Below are 14,008 nucleotides of genomic sequence, written 5' to 3'. Positions count from 1 at the left end.
TCCACAAGAGAATTAAACTGAAGTAATCGTATTTGAACATAGGGGTACAGTTTCGAAAACCTGTTTCGAATACCATCAGGCCATGGCTCGGTATTAGATTTGGAGTTATCTTTAATTACCTTTTGCAGGCAATCAGGTGTAATTGAACACAACAATGGTGACAATGGTATTTTGTACATTATTATTGTACTCATTTTGTACAAATTCATTATATCTTTGTTGAAAAGTGATATTCCTACATGTAATTATTCCAGCTTCGTTTATTTCAGTTTGTATGGATGTATATAGCAACTGTCAATTCCGGACAATGTTTATTAATTAATACCACCTACAAACTTCAAAGGTCAAATTAAGTTAGGTAAACTATGAACTTGATATATATTTCAGTGATTTTACCCTTTCTGTCCACTTTTGATATTATGTGAAACGAAATACATGTTGGACACTCAGCGTGACTAATGTTAATCTGTAGTATCCTCGGAAGAAAATACAGAATGGAGCATTCCTTGTCGATATATAAAACCTCTCACAGGCCCAAGTAGGCGACATATACTTAAAGGTGGTACACCGACTTATATCGGAGTATCAGAAGAAACAACATTCTTCTTCACGCCGTATCATTCTTGCAACATTCACGTATATGCCGGTTCGGCAGGCTGCATATGAAGCCAGGTAACTACTAAGAAAAACTGGGACCTGTATTCAAACTGATCTGCCAGCAATGCTAAAGAAGAAACGTTCAATTCTGAGTTGAGAAGCTTCAACGATTAGATTGGTTTCAGCCGAAGTAATCCTGGAGATCAAAGACGCCATGAAACCGGGATCCCCCAGGCCCAATGTTGACCAGGAGGCAGTACTAATGTTACATTAATGAATTGTAAACAGAGAATGAACCTTTTGTTTACATGCAACTTATTTTGCATGTGTTTGTGACGGGTACCACCGTTTACAGGATACACTTACCCTTTCGTGAACACCTGGTGTCATCATAATTTAATAGTGATTCATAAATACCTGCTCATGATATAGTCGGAATTAATTATATATTATAATTATATAAATATAATATAATTAGCATTTGGGAAAATGGAAAGTGTTTTGTTGCTTTTATTGACTGCTGATAATGCTTTCCCCAGAATGTGTGATCATTGTCTTCACTGCTTATAAGAACTGTAGAATTTGTATTGTATGTGAACTCAATTCTTTTCCACACTCAACATTTTGACAGTTTATTACATGTTCAGTTAACTTCTTATTTTTATTTTTCTACCAACAAGTCGGAACTTTTAATATGTTAAGTTGAACAACGGTCAACGAGTGCAAACACATGTTCCATTGACGCACACTTACAGTTGTGTTGCAAAGACTTGACAGTATTTTATGCTGACTGATATTTATAAGTAAATATCCGGAGAACCTTATGGACTATAAAATCTAACTAAAATTTTAGTTTTTCTTTTGCCTCATTGCTTAACATGGTTTCTTATTTAATTTGATTTTAATGTTGAATGCCATTATATGTACTTGCATGTATGTAAAATATACGCTTGTATCTGTAGGTAGGTATTGCTATTTAGTAGTAACTGTCTTTATTCATATAATGTTTGAAGGTGTGTATATGGATAAAGGCGTATACTATCATTATACTATTACTCCATGGGTATTTTTCTACACCATCTCAAAAGCCAGAGCACAAGGCGACTAAATACGCTTCTTTTTTCCTTTTTTTTATCCCTTTCTGTCGTTGTTACACAAAACAAAAAATGATTTCAGTTGGTACTTCGCACAGTGAAACATGATATTAATAATACATGAAAGAGCATTTGTAGTATCAGTCTATTATAGAGGCCTGAACGAAAAGACGAAACGAGTCGAAGTTACACAGAAAAAAGAAATTATCTATAATTTGTTCCTATTTCCAAAGCTAATGAAAATGTTATGAAAATGAATTGGGGTCTAAGAAAACGGTATTGCTCCATATAAGTCGAAATGCACGAGGTGTAGCAATCCTCTTCAACAACAATTTCGAAGATGTAATATCTGAAACATATTGCCGATAACGGTAAATGTATTATTTTAAACATCACGGTTCACCCTCACCTTAGTGTATGGCCCAAAAAGTGTTAATGATCCTCAAGCTTGTAAATTCGTCCATTTGACACGATTTCCAAACGATTCATAATGAAGGTTTAAGATAAGTTTGGCTTTGGAACATTTATATACAAATTGGTGAATATCTCTATTTCAAACTCCACTTCGTGTGTCATACAAAATGGTTACTTGTCTCAAATATTTTAAGAAAGAAAGAGGGTGTAGACACGGGACGAATTTCACCATATGTGTTTCTTTTTGTGGCAGAAATGCAAGAGATAATGATAAGATATAATACAAATATATAAAGTATTGTTCTTGGTGAACCTGAGCATGTAAAAGGTCAATATGCAGATTACACCGAACTATTTCTAGACGCCTCAGCACCCTCTCTAAATGAAGCACTAAAGTAAGTGCTATTAAATGTCTTGCGTAAAATGCTATATATGATAAAATTAAAGAGGTATGGCTAGGATCAATGACAAAAAGTTCACTAAATAATGTTTTAATTTAGCATTGGATTGTATTTAAAACCTTGCTTGTGTCAATCAATTTAATGCTTCCATATGTACATGTGTTATTTTTGCATATGTTATTTTTTCAAGGAAAAAGACATCAATGATATTGAGATGTTTCTTGCAAGAAAAGTGGAGTTTAATGGAGCAAACCACAAAGCAAGATGACTGATTTAAAGTAATCGTTATCCCATATAAGTATTACAATTACATCGTTACATCAACATTACATCAAAATGTTGTACATTTTACTCATGACATTCACCATTTTACGATGACTTTGTTCACAATGGTATGTACCCTTTGAACTAAATTAAAAAAATCATTAAAAAAGAAATTCTCCCGCGTCGATTATTTGTTATTCAAGATACATGCGTGAGTCCCACCCCAACACCATACGCACACTCACACACACACACGCACACGCACACGCACACGCACACGTACGCGCACATACATATACCACGCACACCACAACACGTACACACTAGTGAGAAACATCCTTTTAACTTCGTATCCTGGAAGGAGAAGAAAAAAATCTTTACATCGCAATATCATAGTAATTACCTCTGTGATTACAGTCCAGACTATTTGGCTCGCCTATCTACGTATTTATATTGTTTTGTGGGCTTGCAAGTGATAATATTTCGAAAGGTATGGACGGGAATGATAGGTAACCAACGACAGGACTTGTTTTTTCGAGTACGTGAGTCTGTAAGATTTAACTACTTATTGAAATATTCCGTACATGTCACAAGGGCACTCATTGCAGAGGATGTAAACCCGCGAGAAACATAGTATCACCAGTGTGCGCTGTATGTACACACTACTACTCACTGACCTACTTAAGGATTGCTCACAATCTACATTTTTAACCCACTATTGTATACTGTCAGGAACTGTGAGTCTGAATACAGGTTCATTATGAGCAAGAATGGACGTGTAACGTTTCCTACATACTTTCTCTAAATAGTTTCTCTGGGGAGCGGATTTCCGAGGATGGGTGGGGAGAGTTGTCACTTGCCCTGATATATTCGTACATTTATTATGAGATTATGACATGAACCATGACATGACATGAAGAACAGTTGGTTGTCATTCTCTTGCAGTTCTTTACCGATAAAAGACACATTAAGGTAAGTACCATATATACTGTTTCCAAAGATATGATGTTCGAGTCCAATATGATTTCTTGAGGTAAGACAGCATCAGCCCTGCAACAATGTACTTCAGATTTTAGCCTTTTTAATATGTCAAATCGTGATGTCCCTTGTTGTTTTTTACGGCTTCGAAACGTACATACTTTATGAAGCCTCTTCTTATAATGATAAGTAGAGACCTCACTTAATTGGTAGCGAGGAACTGTGTACTTGGGGAACCTTGAAAAGATATGGAAACTGAGCACAGTGTTTTGACTCCTTTTATTAATGGAGTGCAAGTGACCATTATAATTACAACATAATTATAAAGATGTTATCGTATAAAGAAAGAATAAAACAAATAAATGTTAAAGTTTTATATAGTAAGTAATGCAATCTATGAGTGATATATTTTAGAATCACTACGGTAATGGTTTTGAAATATTTCGAGACTTACTACAGTTGTCACGTGTTTTTTTATTGTATACACATAGCTCACACACAGAAAACATAGTGTGATATTGAAACACTAACAAACATGTAACTGTCATATACATGCAATATAAATGGCACCAAAAGATCCTAGTACATATAGATTACAAGCATTGGCGAATGCTACGGCAGGGTTGAACCACTAGACATATTAAGTCGGTTTACTCTAGGTTTACAAAATGTAAAAGGTGGTTTCCCTGGTACACTTAACCTGGCCTATTACCTTACTCTGTATTTACAATATGTATTATAACTAGATAATAAAATACAACAACCTTTACACAAATACACAAAACAAATACACAAATAGGTTTGTATCATGCAGCGCCAAAGGGAGATAATCATTGTTAGATCATTCTCATGCGTCCCTAGTAACAAAGGGAAATAATTCAGAATGCACTTTACTACTTTATCTACAAAGCTTCCCTAGTTACTGAGAGAGATAATTAATGTATAATAAAACAAGATAACTTTGATCAAGTGGGATTAACACGGCGCAAAGAAATTTTGTACTATACATGTACCTACATGTACCTATTTTCTACAAGTACCTATACTGTCATAAAAGGCACATGTGTAACCCAGAAAATATAACAAATTATAATTCGCATGTGGGACCTTAAGAATCAGGAATGAGAATATGGCACATTTCCGTTTAAATATTTTTGTAAAGTAGAAAACTCTCATATTTTGGAAACAAATTTGTAATATATTTTCACAACATTGAAACATTTGTTATTGTTTTCTAGGAACATGGGGTATTAAGTTCACACAATCATAGTAGCACACATGATACTGTTGACATTGATATGTCTAAAGTGGTAAAGTTATTAATATGTTTTAATCAATAATATTTTCGAAAGTAATAGCTACAATGTTGTAATAATATTTCATAATGAAGTAGATCTGCACATGGAAACATGCAGACATTGTTAAAATATAACAAATATAACAAAACCCACAAAATTGTGAGTGCGTTTTGTTATTTTGAACCTTGAACCGTACATGTACTTCTCTATGAGAGTTACCTCCCTTATGGTAATATGTTTACATCTGTAGCCTGACACGTCAATTATTCACACTTTTCAAAAGTGTTGCTGATATCTCGCTCGACGGAAACTGTGTCATCGTTTCCCGCATAGCGATATGCTACAGGCCTGTTCCAAGTCCTCTCGATAGAGAGACCCGCTTCACGGAAATGGGTCAACGTACGCGTTTCCGGCAGCGAAATGCTATATGGGGAAATAAATCGTATAGAGCTAGACTGGTATCCTGGCTTTCGGGTGCAGGCGAGGAGCGCAGGCGCTCTAGGGCAAGTAAACTAGTCTAGGATAGTCTAGGCTCACCAGTCTGCCGGTTAGTCTAGGCTCCCTGTTTAATGTGATTGTTGCCGAATAACATAATTATGTTTTGTGTTATAATTTACAGTTTACAACTAGGAAAGTTGTAAAAAATATTTTCATAATTATTTATGTATTTCGTATGTACGTATATCATTATACACACGTGAGACAAACATAAAATTTCTTTTAAAAGTTTGGTTACATATTTTCAACGATTACTAATCCCCATGCCCCATGCCCCCATGTCATTTTCTCAAACCCATAACAAAAAAGGCACGGCGCTTGGCGCCGAGAATAAATGAAACACATTTTTGTTCAAGTACAACGTTTTCACCGAAGTGGTAAACGTCTAAGACCTGCATCACTTCGGGCTTTCCTCCCACATTAAGCTTACACGCCGTGATATAACTGGCATACTGTTAAAAGCGGCGTTAAACCAACTCACTCACTCTTTCTAGTACAACGTAGGCTATTTTCCTATGTGATATTTGACATGTCCGATAACAGTATACAACATTGTGATTACTTGAGTCTCAGCCTATAACTTGCAATATGTAACACACATACATTATTCATCGAAAACTAATGTTGATTACAACATGAAGTTCCAAACAATCTTGATTCTTTATTCTTTCTTATTCTTGTTTCAACTCTCATGTACAAACATTAGATTAACTGTAACAAATAGAAAGGATTTCATTTAGTATATGGCTTTTCAATTTGATTAATTTACACATTAACTTCATAATACAGCAGTATTATACTAAGTTGGACTTGTTTAATTTACAAATGTATGAACATTTAACAATAAGGTGTACAAGACAAACCTGGAAATTGCACTAAGTACATAATAGTCCAATAAATGTACAGAAACAATGCCTTAACTGCACTTGATAAACAGGAAACTTACAATTTCATATACCTTTCATAAATTTAGGCCATGAGAATATTATGAACAAAATTGAAGTCTAGGGTGTATCTCCATGAGCCAAGTCTAAACCAGCCACAAACCCTCAATTATGAAGAATTAAGATACTGTGTATGGTAGAAACTAAGAAGATGCATTTCTAAACAAATTCCTATTTATGAATTTTCAAATGAGTGACTAAATATGCCATACCATTACTTTTGACTTCACTGGCTCCTAGCATGACTTCCTCCTGCATGCTGCATAAAGCACATGGTGACATGACCACACCAATCTGTGCTTATCTCCCTTCTTATTAAGGTTGATGTAAAATTGGCACATAACCAAAAAATGAAACATAACATTCTAACCCAGGAAATTAAATAAACATCCGAACCATAACACATATTTAATATTGTATATTGCTGTTGTTTTATGTAATACATAATTTGTGGAAATTCTAGAAACCAGATTTTATACCTCCTTCACCAATTAAGCTATCATAATTGATAGAAAATAGAATGAAACATTTTGACCATTACATACCGGTCTCCTCATTGTACAATCAGGGAGTAACGATTACAAAACACAGTACCAAAAATGGTCAAAACTTCTCTGAATTTTAAACATTCTATAATAAAAAGACCTGAAAACAACATAATTTATTTGTTTGTTTGTTTGCAATATCGCCGCAATCAACAATATCCCAGCCATATGACGATGGTCTGTAAAAAGTCGAGTCTGGTCCAGACAATCCAGAGACTGACATCATGAACATCGATCCATGCAATCGTGAAACGAAGACATGCATTAACCAAATCAGCGAGACTGAACACCCGATCCCATCAGTCGCCTCCTACAACAAGCATAGTAGCATCCCACGGCAAGCATGGGTTGCTGAAGACCAATTCCAACCCGGTTTACCATGGGTCGAAAATAACATAAACCTTATAAGAGTTATCAACTTCACTCTAAGTAGGCCAAATAAACCTTAAAATTTACATATTCACACTCTTTCACGATGACTTTCAGAAGTGTTCATTTTGATCCACGCACAATGACACACAATTTGTTTATAGGACGGACAAGCTCTGTAAAAGCTGTCCTCACACGCACGATACGTACATATCCCTTTTTGTCCTTCATGATCTCAATGACACGTCCTAGTGACCATGAATTACGAGGAGAACTGTCCGCCAGAAGAACAATGTCTCCAACTTCAAGATTGGGCTTCTTTGTAACCCACTTTTGTCTTTCTTGCTGCAGTGTAAGGTATTCCTTTACCCACCGCTTCCAAAATATATCAGCTAAATACTGAACTTGCTTCCATCGTCTGCGAGAGTAGACGTCATCTTTACAAAATGTTCCTGGTGGCATCTTTTGACCCGATCGCAGAAGCAAAAGATGATTGGGCGTGAGGGGGTTTAGATCATGAGGATGATATGGTACATCAGTGATAGGCCTACCATTGTGAATAATTTCAACTTCACAAAAGAGAGTACTCAGACCTTCATCGTCAAGCTTAATTGCTTGTTCCTTGACAACAGCATTAAGAACTTTCCTTATTGAACGGATCATACGCTCCCAAATCCCACCATGATGAGATGCTGTAGGAGGGTTAAAATGCCAATCAATTCCCTTCTCAAGCAGTGATGAGTGCATCTGGGACTGGTTCAACTTCAAGATTTCTTCTTTAAGTTCACGTTAGCTGCTTGAGAGATTGGTCCCATTGTCGGACCTGATCACTTCTGGTTGACCTCGTCTTGATATAAATCTCCGTATGGCATTGATACAACTGTCAGTATCAAGAGAACAAGCTAGTTCTAAATGCACTGCTCTCATGGTCAAACATGAGAAGACCACGCCATACCTTTTCACAGTTGCGCGACCTCGTCTAACTAGAAAAGGCCCAAAAAAGTCCATGCCTACATGTGAAAAAGGTGGCTTATCAGGTTGAAGACGATCATCAGGAAGGTCTGCCATTTGTTGTTGTCCAGTTGGTGACTGATACTTCTTACAAATGACACACTTGGAAACAAGACTTTTGATGACAGCTCCAGCTCCTAAGATCCAATAACATTGCCTCAAGTAGGTAAGTATAGCATTTTTACCCATATGACCTACAGCCGTGTGAGCATCTTTGATCAACAGCTTTGACAAGGGAGAAGTTTTAGGCAATACAACTGGATGTTTTGAATCATGCGGAATCTCTGCTCTTTGAAGACGTCCACCAACCCGTATGATTCCATCTTCAATGAAGGGATCTAACTTGTACAAAGGACTAGATTTACTAACCCCTCTTCCTTTCTTAATCTGGCTTTCTTTTTCTTTCAAAAATTCAATCTCTTTCATGAAGTGTTGACCCTGCACATAACGAGCAAGTGCAACTTCTGCATCCTTTAATACTGAAACTGTCAGCTTGGGTTTTGCCCGGGATAATTTTTCAGATCTGTCCTTCACTGCTTCTGACTCCAATTGCCTTGCATTCATCTTTCTTTTTAGCTCTCTGATAGTCAAGATGATCCAACCAACTGCTTTTCGGAGCCGTAGCCAGCTTGAATAGTGATTCAATAGTCTGTCCAATATATTTTGGGACTGGCAAGTTACTAGACAACTTACAGAGTTCTTGACCTCTGGGTCCTCATCAGTAACAGATAAGTCAGGAGAAGTGGGCCATTTGATTCTTAGTCTCCACAGAAAATCTGGTCCTTCAAACCACTGATGTGCATGTTTGAACCTGTCGTAGGTCATTCCCCTTGATGCTAAATCTGCTGGGTTGAACTTTGTGTTGACATAATTCCACTGCTTGACCTCAGAACCTTCATGGATAGTGGTGAGCCGATTTGCTACAAAGGTTTTGAATCTTGATGTGCTGTTAGAGATATATCTGAGCACAGACATACTGTCTGTCCAAAAGAAAGTCTCATCAATTTGGTATTGTAACTCTCTGGTCAATAGCTTACCCAGGCGAACTGCAACTGTAGCTGCTGTTAGCTCCATGCGGGGTATTGTCATTTTCTTCAAGGGTGCCACTCTTGACTTAGCCATTACCAAGACACAGTGTACACCATTATCTTCATTTGTTAGACGAAGGTAGGTTACAACGCCATAGCCAACTTCACTTGCATCAGAAAACAGATGCAACTGACACGATGCAATTTTGCCAAATCCTTTTGGTTTGTAACACCGTTCCACTTCTATCTCATCCAACCTTGGCAAGTCCTTTAGCCACTGAAGCCAAATTGTCAAAGAAGCTTCATCTATTACTTCATCCCATCCAAGATCTTTCTTACATAATTCTTGGAGAAGACGCTTGGCGATCAACACGTAAGGTGCCACAAACCCCAGTGGATCGTATACACTACTTACAACAGACAATATGCCTCTTCTGGTGATTGTCTTTTCCTTGCCTTGAATCTTGAAACCTAGCGTATCTGAATCAACAAACCAAAAGACGCCGAGAGCTCTCTCACTGGGAAGAGATTCACATTCCAGATTCAATTCTTTCACCTCCTTGGCCCTCTCCTCAGTAGGTATAGCTTTCATTACAGATTTGCTGTTGGAGACCCATTTTGTCAGATGAAACCCTCCATCCATGCAGAGTTTTGATACTTCATTGATTAGGTAAACTGCCCTTTCTTCATCTTCTACAGAAGCTAAACAGTCATCAACATAGAAGCTGTCTTTAACCATGCTAACAACTTCAGAAATATATCTTTCTTTGTTGTCCTCAGCAGTTTGTTGTAAGGCGAATGTGGCACAACTAGATGAAGAAATGGCCCCAAATAAATGGACGCACATTCGGTATACTTCTGGCTTCTCATCACAGTCACCTCTCGGCCACCAGTAGAAGCGAAGGTAATTACGATCTTCTTTGGGCACTTTGACACGATAAAACATCGACTCAATGTCTCCCATTATCGCAACTGAGTCTTGGCGGAACCTGAGAAGAATACCAAGTAAGTTGTTTGTCAAGTTTGGGCCTTGTATGAGCATATTGTTCAAGGAAACTCCTTGATAACTAGCTGTACAATCAAACACAACTCTTATTTTTGAAATCTTTCTTGGGTGGTATATCCCATGATGAGGAATGTACCATACCTTTCCTGTTTGGCCCTCAAGCTCCTCAATAGGTACCTTCTCAGCATATCCCTTGGCCAGTATGTCTTCCATGAATGTTTTGTAGTCATCACTAAACTTTTGATCCTTATTAAACTTCCGTTTCAAGCTGTCCAGGCGTTTTAGAGCTTGCACACTGTTGTTGGGCATCTGCACATTGGAGCACTTAAAAGGTAGACTAATATGATAATGACCTTCTTGTAAGGAGACAGACTCATTAACCTTGTCAAGAAACTTCTTGTCCTCTTGGGACATTTCTGCTTTGTCGTCGATGGAGCTTTCTGGGAAGTCAAAGTTTATGCTCTTCCTAACCAAACTATTCAATTCACTGATTTTCTCAACATTTCTGACATTTACAATGTCTGTTCTCATAGATGGAAAATGTTGTTTTCCTTCTTCTCCTGAAGGTCTGACAACGTTCCATAGGATCCATCCTAATCGAGTTCTGGTTGCATGAGGGCTTCCCTGTGGACCAACTTTGACTTCAAATGGAGAGTAAGCATCAGGGGCATTAGCACCTATCAGAAGATCGACACCAGATTCAAGTGAAGGTAAATGAATTCCACCAAGGTGAGACCACTCTGCGACATCAGAATCATTTGGAATGTGCCTACTTGTTACTGGGATATGGCTCCTAGAATACACTGTAGGAAGGACAACAGTATTCTTCATATCCATATCATGAACTTTCAGACCAGAGATGGCATGCACAAAGGAAGTATGAGGCTCCCCTAGTGTATCTATAGTTATTTCAACCTTCTTTGACTTTCCACTGCATCCAAGCTTATTCATCAGGGATTCTGAACAGAAAGAGATGGTACTTCCGGGGTCCAAGAATGCATATGTCGATATCACTTTCAATGTATCTTTGAATGTTACTTTCACAGGGATTACAGCTAGTGTACATTCACCGCTGCTGTCACCGGTCTCCATATCTTCACTAGCTTGACCTGTACATGCACTTAAACATTTCAGGTTTGTCTGGGAGTCAATATGCAATATTGTTGAGTGATTGCCTTTGCAGCACTGACAAATGACAATTTTATGACATTCCTTGCTACGATGACCCTGCTCAAAGCAACGAAAACATAGACCCTTGGATTTGAGAAAGTTCAAACGATCAATGTGGGGTTTTGAAGCTAACTTCTTGCACGAGTCTATTAAATGTCCATCATTTCCACAGTAGTCACATGGCCTTTGGACATTAGTATCAAACCTAGATGGCTGTTGATTATTGTAATCCTTTCCCATCTTGTTTGCCTTTACCAGATCAGTACCAAATGTTAGTTTGGTTGGAACCTTTACAGTGCTGGGATTAGCCCATACTCTTTTTTGAACCTGTTTTTTGTCATCTGGTCGCATGGCTTCTTTTCCATACATTGGATCCATAGCCTTTTGGGCTTCTTTTCGGACAAACTGAACAAGGTCAGAAAATTCTACAGTTGATCTAGAGAGACGAATTTGTAAAACAATACCTCTCCACTTCTCCTGGCAGTGAAATGGTAACTTCATTACAAGCTTCCGTATGTTGTCAGGGTACTCAAGTACCTTAACCGAGTACAAACTCTTCACAGCATTCTGGCATTCATTCAGGAACACAGCATATTCGTCCAAAGATTTCGCATTATCTGCTTTAATGTTGGGCCAGCACATAGCCCTTTTTATTAGGGCATTTGCAATTGTCTCTTGATTGCCATACCTTTCTTCAAGCTCGGCCATAGCAGCTTTGTAGCCACTTCTTGCATCCAGATAGCTAAAACTTTTAACAACTTGATGTGCCTCTCCCTCAGTGAACTGCTCAAGGTAACACATAAGCTCATCTTCAGAACTCGAGTTGCTAATTATCTTTGTCCGAAATTGCCTCATGAACTTCTGGAATTCTAAGGGATTTCCATTAAACTTTTGGATGTCTGGCACTGGTTTACGAAGTTGTTGGACTATTGATATAATCATGTTATCAGATGGCTGTTCATATGCATAGGAAGAAAATGGAGATACTCTGGGATTACGATTTGCCCCTTCAGACTTTTGCATATGTGGTACGTGCTCTCTTATGACATGATCTCTATGCATTTCAGACTTCAGGCTTTGATCAATACTACCCTCGTCAAATGTCATATATTTTCTGGCAGAGTTCCTATCGTCCTGGTCATTGTCATAAACATCCAACACCTTAGACCTGGCCTCGGAGATCTCCAGTTGTGTTCTCAACTCTAGCTCTTCCTCCTTCATCTTAATTTCTAATTTTGCTTGATTAAGTTTTTGTTTCTCTTTCAGGGCTTTTACTTTAGCTTGAAGCTCTGCTTTTCTTTGCCTTTCAAGTAACATTGCTGAAGAAATAGTACTGGCCAAAGGTGACAGGCCAGTTCTACATGATCCTGACCTTTTACTAGAACGACTGGGGTGTAAAGAAGCTTCACTCTGGCTTTGGACTGATCCGTGCTTCACAAAAAACTGCTCAATTGCTGTTTTAATATTTGAAAGAACTTTATCTTGAGATATGCACTCCTCTTCAAAGTGATATATTTCAGGCTCTTTTAACAGTTGTCTATAGTCTTCTCTAACATCAAATAGCGTGTTGTAGAGGAAAAGCCAAGATGCATACTCTCGACGTACATCCTCAATTGTGCTTTTATTCACAACCCCCGTAGCAATTACTAAGTTGATGTGGTCAAAGTCTCTTTCAAGTTGCCGGAAAATGCCTTGTACCCGTTTACCTTTTGTTTCAGATGCATAAGACATGCCCTTATCAGTTAACTTTTTTCGTCTGGTTTCTTTTCCTACTTTTTCTTTATCTTCTGTCTTATTTTCCTGATCCATTTCCAAAGTCAAGTAATGTTAATGCTATGTTGATTACAACATGAAGTTCCAAACAATCTTGATTCTTTATTCTTTCTTATTCTTGTTTCAACTCTCATGTACAAACATTAGATTAACTGTAACAAATAGAAAGGATTTCATTTAGTATATGGCTTTTCAATTTGATTAATTTACACATTAACTTCATAATACAGCAGTATTATACTAAGTTGGACTTGTTTAATTTACAAATGTATGAACATTTAACAATAAGGTGTACAAGACAAACCTGGAAATTGCACTAAGTACATAATAGTCCAATAAATGTACAGAAACAATGCCTTAACTGCACTTGATAAACAGGAAACTTACAATTTCATATACCTTTCATAAATTTAGGCCATGAGAATATTATGAACAAAATTGAAGTCTAGGGTGTATCTCCATGAGCCAAGTCTAAACCAGCCACAAACCCTCAATTATGAAGAATTAAGATACTGTGTATGGTAGAAACTAAGAAGATGCATTTCTAAACAAATTCCTATTTATGAATTTTCAAATGAGTGACTAAATATGCCATACCATTACTTTTGACTTCACTGG

The 14,008-nt window shown here is 37.4% G+C and overlaps 2 protein-coding genes across 2 annotated transcripts; both read right to left on the bottom strand.

Moving 5' to 3' along the window:
- Positions 1-7,525: 7,525 nt before the first annotated feature.
- Positions 7,526-8,149, bottom strand: LOC139475262 (uncharacterized). The gene has a single exon (XM_071258497.1). It carries the CDS (start codon positions 8,147-8,149, stop codon positions 7,526-7,528), a length of 624 nt encoding a protein of 207 aa, XP_071114598.1.
- A 42-nt stretch (positions 8,150-8,191) lies between these two features.
- On the bottom strand, positions 8,192-13,426 carry LOC139475261 (uncharacterized). The gene has a single exon (XM_071258496.1). The coding sequence runs from the start codon at positions 13,424-13,426 to the stop codon at positions 8,192-8,194; it is 5,235 nt and encodes a 1,744-aa protein (XP_071114597.1).
- Between the last annotated feature and the right edge of the window lie 582 nt (positions 13,427-14,008).

This window comes from Haliotis cracherodii, unplaced genomic scaffold, assembly GCF_022045235.1.
Source record: "Haliotis cracherodii isolate W230 unplaced genomic scaffold, xgHalCrac1.p SCAF_3, whole genome shotgun sequence".
Classification (NCBI taxonomy): domain Eukaryota; kingdom Metazoa; phylum Mollusca; class Gastropoda; order Lepetellida; family Haliotidae; genus Haliotis; species Haliotis cracherodii.
This window is presented reverse-complemented; position numbering and strand designations above follow the sequence as displayed.